Below are 12493 nucleotides of genomic sequence, written 5' to 3'. Positions count from 1 at the left end.
AATGGTTCCAATGCAACACTGAGGTTATCCTTACCTGGTCTGGCTTACATGTGACTCCAGACCCATAGCAAATTGGTTGACTCTTAACTGCCCTCTGGACAATTAGGGATCGACAATCCCTAACCTCATCCCGTGAATGAATTAAGAAAAAAATGACCGAGCTTGTTGTGAGTTAGAAAGCTGACAGTTTTGTTTCTTAAAAATGACTAAATTTGTTCTTTAATTTTGTGGTAGGCTCAGAGTTGGAGGTCTTACAAAATCCAGTGACCAGTCTTCCTGCTATCTACCTGCCAAACCCTAACCCTGACTGGTGTGGGTCAATGGGTGACTCAATGCTGGGACTTTTCCCCTCCTGTCATGAGGTTGGCCACAAGGGAAGCAGGTGGCTTTAGCTGATGTTGGGCCAAAAAAGGCAGGACCCCCTTCATGGGTCATGCCCCGAACACCCTCATTCATGCCCCACCCCTTGACCATACCCCGATGTCCTCCCCAAGAAATATTGCTCTCTTTATCCTCTTCTGCCACCCCTCACACCCAACTCCAGCCTTTCAAACCCTTCCAGCTCACCCTGTCCCGTCACCCCTTGCTGGCACCTGTCATCTGCCTGAGGCCACTCCCTCACATCTCCAACTCCTCCCTCAGCCTCTCACTGACTATGGTGGTCGGAACTAGCAGCTGTATCCATTGGAGGTCACCTGCACTCCCAGCAGTGGGCATTTCACCTGCCTGGCACTGCTGAGACCACAGATCTGCTGGCCATCCAACCATGAAGTGACCGTTACTCCTCTGAACGGGTGTGCAATGTTGTGTTAGCCATTCTGGGGTGAGATTGCACCATGGCATCTTGTAAAATTCAGCCCAGGATTTTTGCAGCTAGTTTTGCTATTAATCTGCAATTCCAATTAACCTTTGAGACCCACTTTTATTTGCTCCATTCCCCTCTCTTTTTGCCTTTTTACTATCCCCCCCTGGCATCCACATTATCATACGTTTACCATTTGAGCATTGCTGGAAAAAGTCACATTTCATTTCAAGAAAAAGTTGCATAGAGCTCTTAAGGATGGTGGAATCAAGGGTTATGGGGATAAGGCAGGAACAGGATACTGATTGAGGATGATCATAATGAATGGTGGTGCTGGCTCCAAAGGCAGAATGGCCTTCTCCTGCACCTATTGTCTATTGTCTATAAATAGAATGACTGAACTGAATTCAATAATTTAATGTCACACATGTAGTTTTAAAATATAAATGGTGATAAATGATCAGTGTCACCAGGCTCTAGCGTCATTTTAAATTACTGAATATATTAAAAGATAGTGAGTTTTGATAAGATTTATAGCTCAGGTTCAGGATTAGGTTGTAAATTTGCTTGCTGAGCTGGTAGGTTTGTTTTCAGATGTTTCGTCACCATACTAGGTAACATCATCAGTGAGCCGGTGGTGAAGCACTGGTGGTATGGCTGCTTTTTATTTATGTGTTTAGGTTTCCTTGGGTTAGTGATGTCGTTTCCTGTGGTGACCATCAACAATACCTTTACTGCCATAAAAGTCACTAAAGAGGAGTAAAACAACAACAAAACCGTCATTCCTAGATGTCGCAGTACAGTGAACAGACAATGGGCAACTTCAAACCAGCGTCTACAGGAAAGCAACACCTACAGACCAAATACTGAACTACAGAAGCAATCATCCCAACACCCACAAATGAAGCTGCATTAGAACATTATTTCAATGAGCCAACATGCACTGCAGCACAGAGGAACTACAAAGAGCAGAGGAAAATCACCTATACAGTGTATTCAAAAAGAATAGGCACCCAATGAACACAGTCTGCTGATTTCTCAGCAATAAACCCCAACAACCAGACAAAACACATCCAGAAACCCTAGCCACTCTCCCCTACATCAAAAACATCTCGGAAATGACTGCCAGACTACTCAGACCACTTGGCATCATGGTTGCCCACAAACCCACCAACACACTAAAACAGCAGCTAATAAACTTGAAAGACCCTATACAGACAACAAGCAAAACTAATGTCAGTTACAAAATACCTTGCAAGAACTGTAACAAATACTACATTGGACAAACAGGCAGAAAACTAGCCACCTGGATATATGAACATCAACTAGCCACAAAAAGACATGACCTACTCTCACTAGTATACTTACATACAGATGAGGAAGGACACTACTTCAACTGGGACACACATCCACCCTAGGACAAGCCAAACAGAGACACACATGAGAATTCCTTGAAGCATAACATTCTAACCAGAACTCTATCGACAAACACATTGACTTGGATCCCATTTACCATCCCTGAGAAAAAGAACAGGAAATGACATCACCACAGGAAATGATATCACCAACCCAAAGAAACCTAAACACATAAATAAAAAGCGGGCCATATCACCAGAGGCTGACTGATGATGTTACCTAGTATGGTGATGAAAGGTCTAAAAACAACCCTTCCAGCTCAGCAAGCAAACTTACATCCAGAATATTAAAAGATATTGCTAAAGTGATGTTTATTTTTCTCTCCCCTTCTTGTTCTTGGAGGTTTGGCAGAATCATTGAGTCATACAGCATGGAAACAGACCTTTTGGTCCAACCAGTCCATACTGACCATGTTCCCAAATTAAACTAGTCCCATCTATTTACACTTTGCCCTTTTCCCTCTAAACCTTTCCTATTCATTACCTTATTCAAATGTCTTAAACATTGTTAACTGTACCTGCATCCACCATTTTCTGAGAAGATCATTCCACACACAAAAAACACTCTCTGTGTAAAATGTTGCCTCTCCCATCTTTCTCCTCTCACTGTAAACATTTGCCTCCCATTTTAGACCCTTATCATTCCCCTTATCTTTGTGCCTCAAGATTTTATATTACCGAATAAGGTAACCCCTCAGACTTGGTTGACTGTGGCATTTTCCCAGGCAATGCATCTTTCTGTCAAAGTCCATTTGTCAGCCAATCAATATTCTCTTCTCCAGTTTGGATTCTTCAGATATACTTGCACTGGAGGCAATTCAGAGAACGATCATGAGGTTGATCCCTGGGTTAAAGGGGCCTGTCTTAAGGTCGGCCATGTTTAACCCACGGCCATTGGAGTTCAGAAATAAAGAGAAGTGATCTGGTTGAAAAATGGAAGACACTGTCTGGGTTTGACCGGGTGGATGCTGGGACAACATCTCCCCTTGTGGGGAAATGTGGAACTGCAGGTCCCAGTTTCAGAATAAGAGTTCTGAAGAGTTAAAGTCCAATCCTACTGAATGGCCAAGCAGGCTTGATGGGCTGAATGGCCGACACTTGTTCTTATTTCGAATGGGTTAAAGATCTCGGGACCTGGAACGTGAACTTGTTTTTCACTCTCTCCACTGACGCTAAGCTTTGCCAGCAGCCTCTGTAACTCAGTTTTACGTTTCTGCTTTTATTTTGGGTTGGGAAGGTATTCACACTCTTTTCCTTTCTGTCACTTCTTTAGAGGTAGGGAAGTAAAATGGTCTCACCGGGCCTGGATGCAGCACCACTGTGTAGCCCCCTTTCCAAGCAGAAGGTCTGCTCTGATTCTCCAACACCAGGGGCCCTCCAACAGCACCTCTTCTACGGTGAATATGATCCGTTCAAATACGCACCCATCTTCGAAAGCGACTTTGTTCAGGTAAGGAGGAGTTCAGTACCAAATGCTAAGCAGAGGGAAAGACATCCCTTAGAGCAGTGGGGGTGCATCACTGACTTTGAGCCAGAAATTCCAGGTTCAAATCCCATTCCAACCATGTGCTGTCCTGCGTCCGAAATATATCGCCAATCCCTCAGGGTCAAAATCCTGGAGCTCCCTCCCTAAGAGCATTGTAGGTTTACCTGCACCCCACAGACTGCAATGGTTCAAGGAGGGGGCTATGCCTTCTGTGGGATAACAACCATTATCTCTGCCAGCAATAAGTACAATCTCAAGAATAGTTATGAAATCATAGAATCCCTACAGCGTGGAAACAGACATTTGGCCCAATAAGTCCACACCAGTCCCTCTGAAGAGTAACTCACCCAGACCCATTCCCCTCGCCTATTACTCTATATTTCCCCCTGACTAATGCACCTAACCTACACACTCCTGAACACCATGGGCAATTTAGCAGGGCCAATTCGCCCTAACCTGCACATCTTTGGACTTCATAGAGCCATACAGCATGCAAATAAGCCCTTTGGTCCAACTGGTCCACTCCGACCAGATTTCCAAAACTGAATAGTCCCATGTGGGTGGCATGATGGCTCAGTGGTTAGCACTGCTGCTTCACAGCACCAGGGGACCTGGGTTTGATTCCAGCCTCAGCTGGCTGATATGTGGAATCTATAAGCTCTTTGCATGACTGTGTGGGGTTCTTCCCACAGTCCTAAGCTGTGCAGGTTAGGTGGATTGGCCATGCTAAATTGCCCATCGTGTCTGGGAATGTGCAGATTAGGTGGGCTAGCCTTGAGAAATGCAGGGCTCTGGGGTGGGATGCTTTTTGGAGGAACGAATGGCCTGCTTCCGTACTTCAGGGATTTAACAATCTTTCATGTCCACACACCTGTCTTTTAAATATTGTAACTGTATCATTATTTTAAAAGAAAACCCCAACCCACAACTTGACTGCCAAGGAAGGTACAGTCACAATGTGACCAAACGGGTCAAATATCAATCCGCAAATTCCTCCAACTCCCACCGGTAGCAGACAGTGAGAGGGAGAGGATTTGCTGCACTCAGCCGTGTGATAGAAACAACACTCTGTCACCTCGTGACATCACAACCCGCCAGTTGGTTAAGAAGTGAATGGTTTCCTCAATTCCCCTCCCCCACCTTACCTCAATTCCAACCTTCCAGCTCAGCACTGTCCCCATGACCTGTCCTACCTGCCTATCTCCCTTCCCACCCATCCACTCCACCCTCCCCTCTGACCTATCACCTCCATCCCCACCCCCATTCACCTATTGTACTCTTTGCTACCTTCCCCCACCCTCCCCTCTGACCTATCCCCTCCATCCCCACACCCATTCACCTATTGTACTCTTTACTACCTTCTCCCCAGCCCCACCCCCCCATTTATCTCTCCACCCTGGAGGCTCCCTGCCTCTATTCCTGATGAAGGGCTTTTGCCCGAACCGTCGATTCTCCTGCCCCTCGGATGCTGCCTGACCTGCTGTGCTTTTCCAGCACCACTCTGATCTAAACTCTGGTTTCCAGCATCTGCAGTCCTCACTTTTGCCAAAGAAGTGAATGGTGCCTGGACTCCCTGGGGAGCCAGTTGGCTCCATCAATGTGGGGTTCAATCCCCAGTCTGGATGGGGCGTACTCGGGTGCCCTCCTACTTGCCCTGTCCATGGGGGAGATCACAGTGCTGTGGGTCAGACCTGCCTTTGGACAAGAGCACCACAGCGAGAAGCAAACCCTGTGGAGGAGGCTACATAGAATTTTACAGCACAAAACAGGCCATTCAGCCCAACTGGGCCATGCCAGTATTAATAGATGTTCAGAGATGTGATTACACTCCTCTGGAGCAGGTGGAACTTGAAACTGGGCATCCTGGCTCAGAGATAGGGGCCCTGCCCCTTCACCATAAGCATTTCTCTACTGCCACCAGATGAGATTTTCCAACAATGGATTTGTGGTCAACATTAGACTCTTAAATCCTGATTTTTTTTAATGAAACTCACCATCTGCCATGATGGGATTCAGACCTGAATTTTGTAGCATATACTACAAACTAACCACTATTTGAACAAAAGGCTTTCCTGAAAAAAATTCACAGAATCCCTACTGTATAGAAGCTGGCCATTTGGCCCATACTGACTTTCCCGTTCAGACTCACCCCTCTATCTTATAAACCTGCATTTCCAGTGGCTAACACAACTGCACATCTTTGGGCTGTAGGAGAAGTTCAGAGGAAACCCACACAGGGGTGATAGTGCAAACTCCACACAGGCAGTTGTCTGAGATTGGAATTGAACCCAGGTCCTTGGTACTGTGAGGTAAGCAATGCTAACCACTGAGCCATCATGCTGCTTCTTGTTTTCGCAAGTGCTTTCTGATATCATCCCTAAAAACTTGGATCTTATTGTAGGGATAAGCCCCTTTGCTCCCGATTCCAAACCCCCCCAACACCCAACCCAAACGAAAGACCTCTCTACCTCCCCTAGCAACTTCCTTAATCACCTTAAACACACCAGTTAGTTCACCCTTCAGTGTTGCTGAAAAGAGTACTGCGTTACTGAAGCTTTTTTATCTGGCACTCAGCAGGACACTTGCAAGAATACCAAATCTCAAACGAGCTCAACAATTTATACTATGGGAGTGCTGATCGGTTGCCAAGTCAAACCCGATTGGCCAGTGTGTCACCATGGGGGAAAGCAGTGGGTACTGCTGTGCTTTCTGTAATTTAGGTTTGAATATATTCCTCTTGTTTGCAGAGAACAGGTCCCCGTGTATGAATGTGGGTCACTTCTAGCTAGCCTGAGTGAGCGATGTTATAATGTTTAATTGTCTCTCTGTGTCCACACGGTCTTCGGCTTATGACTGTTTTGAATAATCTCTGAGCTATTACGCCCAAAGTGAGTGTCACTTAAGTTCTCCCAGCTGAATGTTGACCACAATTTTCCCCAGTTACTTTATCGATCAAGTGTATGTGATCAGCTGTGAAGCATTCAACAATGTGCAGGGCTTATGACAGGTTCATGATCCCTCCTGCTTTAACCCTTGGTGTGTGGTGTCATGTTTATATTTGCATGCCTCCTTTGCCCTAAGTCTTTTCACAAAAGTGTTATAAAGCTGTATGACCCTGAGCCACATACTGAATTATAAAGGTGGGCAAATCAAAGTTGATTGATCGAAGAGGTAGGCTTTTAAGGAGGTTCTGAAAGAAGGAAGGAGAGCTAGAGAAGGGGGAAGGTTTAGGAAGGGCACTCCAGAACTGTAAGTTTGGAGAAAATAGAACGACAAGAAAGAGAAACAGGAGGAGGCCATTCAGTCCCTCGAGCCTGCTCCACCATTCAATAGGATCATGGCTAAAGGGGTGGCACGGTGGCTCAGTGGTTAGCACTGCTGCCTCACAGCACCAGTGAACTGGGTTTGATCCCTGCCTCGGGTGACTGCTTGTGTGGCGTTTGCACATTCTCCTCGTATCTGCATGGGCTTCCTCCCACAATCCAAAGATGTGCAGGTCAGGCAAAGCTAAATTGCCCACAGTGCTAGGTGCAATAGTCAGTGGTAAATGTAGGGTAGGGTAATGAGTCTGGGTGGGTTATTGTTCGGAGGGTCGGTGTGGACTCGTTGGGCCAAAGAGCCTGTTTCCGTACTGTAGATAATCTAGTCTGACATTCCTCACGTCCACCTTCCTGCCCTTTCCCTGTAAGCTTTGCTTCCCAGCCTGACAGAGGAATCTATTTCCTTCAGCCTTAAATATACACAGTGCTCCCCATGGCAATGAGTTCCAAAGACTGACAACTCGATGAGAGATGCAATTCCTCCTTATCTCAGTCTTAAATTGGCGTCCCCTTACTCTGAGACTATGCCCTCTGTTCCTAGAGTGTACCATAAGGGGAAACATCTTCTCAGCATTGATCCTGCTGAGCCCCTGAAGAATCTGATAGGTTTCAATGAGGTCATTTCTCATTCTTCTGAACTTCATTGAGTAGAGGGTCAACCTGTTTAATGTTTCCTTGTGCGACAATCCCTCCATACTGGGGACCATCAATTTGAAACAATTAAAACGTGAGGAGATTTCTTCACGATATGAGAATTGAGTTTTGAGTTGTCATGTTCACTGGACTCTCTTACTTGCAGATTACGAAGAAGGGAGAGGTGCTGAACATTCATAACCAGGTAACCGTGGTGACCGTGGGTGTGACCTCCACAAGCCCGAACTTCAGCCTCCCTAACGTCATGCTGCTAGCCCGACCCATCAACGCTCTGAAGGAGATGATGTGTAATTGTACGGTTTCAGATGATAGATGCCCCATGGAGCTCACCAGGTAAGCAACAAGGTTGGCACCAGCTCATGGCAAGAACCAACGCATGGAGTCCCTGAACATGAGGATGCTTTCATATCACTTAGCAACTATCAAACCTCCCACTCTCACTGCCTGCCACAGATTCATCAATTGATAATCAATGTGCTTGATCATATTATAACATACTGTCTGAGCCCACCAAGTCCTGGGGTGGGATTTGAACCTGGAACCTCTGACCCAGAGACACTACCCACTCTGCCACAAGCCAATCTAGACGGGTTGGTGTTTCCTGAGGGGTTTGGGAGCCAGCAGCTTGGAAGAATGCTTTGCTGCGAGGGTTAGAGAAAGTGTGACAATTAAAAACTATTAACTAGAGATCAGTAATGGAACAAACACAGAGATTGCTGGAGAAACTCAGCAGGTCCAGCAGCAACTGTGGGGAGAGAAACAGAGTTAATGTTTCTTTTTCTCCAGAACTGGAAGAGTCACACCGAGACTCAAAACATTAACTCTGTTTCTCTCCCCACAGTCGCTGCCAGACCTGCTGAGTTCCTCCAGCAATCTCTGGTGTTTGGTTCAGATTTCCAGCATCCCCAGTATTTTGCTTTTATGCTAATGTTATGAATGGCCCAGATACAGTGAGTGGGGATGACCTACCTATTTGGACAGAGGGGTTGGAAGGCATAGATTTAAAGTTAAAACAGAAATTGCTGGAGAAACTCAGCAGGTCTGGCAGCATCATGGAGAGAGAGAGAGAGAATGTTACCATTTTGAATCCAAATTTTTTTTTTTTATTTGCTGACTGGGCCCAGCATTTATTGCCCGTCCCTAGTTGCCCCTTGAGAAGGTGGGGGTGAGCTGCCTTCTTGAACCGCTGCAATCCATGTGCTGTGGGTTGACCCACAATGCCCCAAGAGAGGGAGTTGCAGGATTTTGACCCAGTGGCACTGAAGGAACGGCGATACGTTTCCAAGCCAGGATGGTGAGTGGCTGGAAGGGGAAGGTCACTTCTTTGGAATGGAGTCACACTGGAACCGAAATGTTTTTCTCTGTCCAAATACTGCCAAAGCCACTGAGTTTCACCAACACTTTCTGCTTTGATTCCAGCATCTGCAATATTTTGCTTTAAAGTATTTGGCAGAAAGGTAAGAGCAGGGGTAAGGAAATAATGTTCCAACTCTCTGCTGATATATCGGCAAAGGCAGAAACTCCCATCACTTTTTAAAAAGTACTCAGTTATCCCCGAAAGGAGCAGCAATGTGCAGGGATCCTAACTGAGTGCAGCTGGACAGAGGATCGATTGCTTTTGTTGGAATGTCATCTTAGCGGTCGGTGCTGGATTGTGATGACGAGCAAATCACAAGATTGTTACAGACAATAATTAAAATAAAAACAATGTGTAAAATAATAAAAGGATGGCACAGCTCATAAACCTTTCAATGCACAAATAACTACAATATGTTGCAAAAGTGCAGGTCACTTTATTTTACTGATTAAAGTTGAAAGGCCAGCTTCACTTCACAATTTGTACCACTGGAGATCACAAGGTGTCAGGCTGAGGTCTTTAAATTGTCAAGCACTGACATAATGTTTATGAGTGTTATCAAGTAGGGGAATGGGTTTTTCGTCGCCTTGTTTTATCCCTCCATGGGATGGAGACTTTGCTGCCAATGTTGGCCCAACTCATGCCATCAAACTGATTGGCACTCTCAGCCATTTGAGAGGGCAACGCAAGATCATTGTTGAAGGTCTGTAGGCCAGACCGGGTAAGGATGGCAGATTTCCTTCCCTGAAGCACTTTAGTGAACGAGATGGGTTTTTACAACAATAGTTACACGGTCACCATTAGACTATTCTTTGAATTCCAGAGTTTGAAGGTTCATCTGCTATGTTGGGATTTGAACCTATGTCCCCAGAACATTAAATGGATGGCTATCCCGGTGATATCTCTTCTATACCACTGCCTAGGACATAGCCAATTGCTGTATTTGGTGATTTTTCTCTTTAACTGCGTCACACAGGTGTTTGTGGCAGGAGGGAGTGCCAATAGGAAATAGAATTCAAGAGTTTCCTCATGAAATCCAGACAGAACTCTCCTCACATTTTAGCAAGGGAACACATGTTCCATCATTTGTATGAAGCTAGGAAGTCTTCAACTACCAAGGATGCACTCTGACTGGCCTCCTGTGTTACAAATTTTCTCTAGTTCTTAAATACTGTCACAAGAAAGTATGAAGAAAGACTAATCTGGTTTGCTGTCTGCTATCCATGAAGTCACAACTGTAGTAGAGTCTTTCAGGCAGCACAGGACTTGAGTTATTTCTAACGGGAGGCACACTACTCCCTTAAAGATTTGTCACTCTTGCGATTCTGTCCTGATGATATTATGGCGAAATACCCCAACTGTGTGTCTCACGTGTGTCAGCAATATTCAAGCAATGGAGCTATTGACTGATCAACCTCCTATCGATGGCTCAACAGATTCAGATTTTAGATTTCTAAAAGATTTTTAGGTTTAGATTTGTATTGTCATATGTGCTCAAGTACAGGAGTACAGTGAAAGTGTTTAATGCCACCACACAAGGCGCCATCTTTGGTTCAAAGTACCGAGGTACAGAATCTTAAGAACAAGGTCAAAAGAAAGATCAAAGTTAAAAGTAAAAGATTAGAGTAAAATTTTTAGATTTAGGTAGAAAAATAAAGGCATAAAGCCACAAGTCAAACATTACAGTATTTTGAAAGGGCTTAGTCACACTGAGACCCCACTTCCTAAAGGGGCTCGATCTCCTCCTGCTTTCCCCTCACAGTCCATTCCAAGAATCCCGACACCGGGTTTACCACACTACTGCCTGATGTAACTGCTGCTCCTGCCAATCTGCCCAGAGTATTGATTTGGGCCTTCTCCATCACTGTAGCTCACTGAGGCTGACTGCAGAGGGCTCCCTGCCCCTAAAGGCCATGCTGCCAACGTCTCGAGCTCTGAGATGGGCCCACCGAAGTCGATGACACCTCTCCTCAGCACCACTGCCCGAAGGCTTGCTCCATCCGCACTGGGCGTGCTATCCCCAAGGATCCAACTCCTGCCACCAGTGCTGCATGTGCTCAGGAGGCTGGGCCCGCTCTTGTCATGTTGAGGATACCGAAAGGCCTTATCATCAGCCACGAGGCACAACCAGATCCACTCTGCACTGCCACAGCCTCCTTGAACCTCCTTCCTCACCTGAAACCTGAACTGGGCTGGCATTAGGACTGCTTTGACAGAAGCCATGGGGACACTGAATTGGCCTCCACTGTAATTGTTGTGAGTCGACAATACTGGGCCTACTTGTGTCTATGCTGCTGGGCCTACTCAAGTCTAAATTGCTGGGTCCACTCGGATCTACACTGCTGGGCCCACTCGGGAGCTACACTACTGGGCCTACTCGGGTCTACACTGCTGGGCCCACTCGGGGTCTACACTACTGGGCCTACTCGGGTCTACACTGCTGGGCCCACTCGGAGTCTACACTACTAGGGCTACTCGGGTCTACACTACTGGGCCCACTCGGAGTCTACACTACTGGGCCTACTCGGGTCTACACTACTGGGCCTACTTGTGTCTACACTGCTGGGCCCACTTGGGGTCTACACTGCTGGGCCTACTCGAATCTACACTGCTGGGTCTACTCGAGTCTACACTGCTATGCCTACTCAAGTCTACACTGCTAGGCCTACTCAAGTCTACACTGCTAGGCCTACTCGAGTCTACACTACTGGGCCTACTTGTGTCTACACTGCTGGGCCCACTTGGGGTCTACACTGCTGGGCCTACTCGAGTCTACACTGCTGGGTCTACTCGAGTCTACACTGCTATGCCTACTCAAGTCTACACTGCTAGGCCCACTCAAGTCTACACTGCTGGGCCCACTTGGGGGTCTACACTACTAGGCCTACTCGGGTCTACACTACTGGGCCCACTCAGGGTCTACACTACTAGGCCTACTCGGGTCTACACTACTAGGCCTACTTGTGTCTACGCTGCTGGGCCTACTCAGGGTTACCAAAACTGGGCCTACTCGAGTCTACACTGCTGGGCCCAGTCAAGTCTACGCTACGGGGCCTACTCGGGTCTACACTGCTGGGCCTACTTGGGTCTACACTGCTGGGCCTATTCAAGTTTGTGCTGCTGGACCACTCATCACTGCCGATGCTGTCACAGGGACCAAGCTCTCCATCAAGCGGTAAGTAAAATAAAACTTTTAAAAATGACAGAAGAGAGAGAGAAAAATTGAAGAAATGAAAAGAAAAGCAAATGGATTGGGTAAGCCCTGGGTTCAGAAGCCCTGCTCTGTCACCATCTGTGAGGTGAGGGAAATACTAAACACCACCAGCAAGTCGGAGACATTCGATTGCATTATTCAATGCCGGTGGGATCTTGCTGTGTGCCGGTTGTATGCCGTGGTTGCCTACAAGGCAAGCCTCGAAAGCTATTTGCTTCTGAACGTGGAAACATGACCCTTTTCCA

The 12493-nt window shown here is 46.5% G+C and overlaps 1 protein-coding gene across 2 annotated transcripts in view; it reads left to right on the top strand.

Moving 5' to 3' along the window:
• The window catches only part of LOC122541970 (uncharacterized), a 60497-nt gene that overhangs the window by 36686 nt on the left and 11318 nt on the right, over positions 1–12493 (top strand). For both annotated transcript variants that reach the window (XM_043679265.2, XM_043679264.2), the window contains 2 exons: positions 3491–3667; positions 7823–8010. In XM_043679265.2, coding sequence (XP_043535200.1) covers positions 3506–3667; positions 7823–8010 — 350 coding nt within the window. In that variant the 5' untranslated portion in view covers positions 3491–3505. The remainder of the gene's footprint in view (positions 1–3490; positions 3668–7822; positions 8011–12493) is intronic.

This window comes from Chiloscyllium plagiosum, unplaced genomic scaffold, assembly GCF_037043375.1.
Source record: "Chiloscyllium plagiosum isolate Xiang-an unplaced genomic scaffold, Cpla_swu_hap1 HiC_scaffold_33, whole genome shotgun sequence".
Classification (NCBI taxonomy): Eukaryota; Metazoa; Chordata; class Chondrichthyes; order Orectolobiformes; family Hemiscylliidae; genus Chiloscyllium; species Chiloscyllium plagiosum.
Note: the sequence above shows the minus strand (reverse complement) of the source record. Positions and strands in the feature narration are given on the sequence as shown.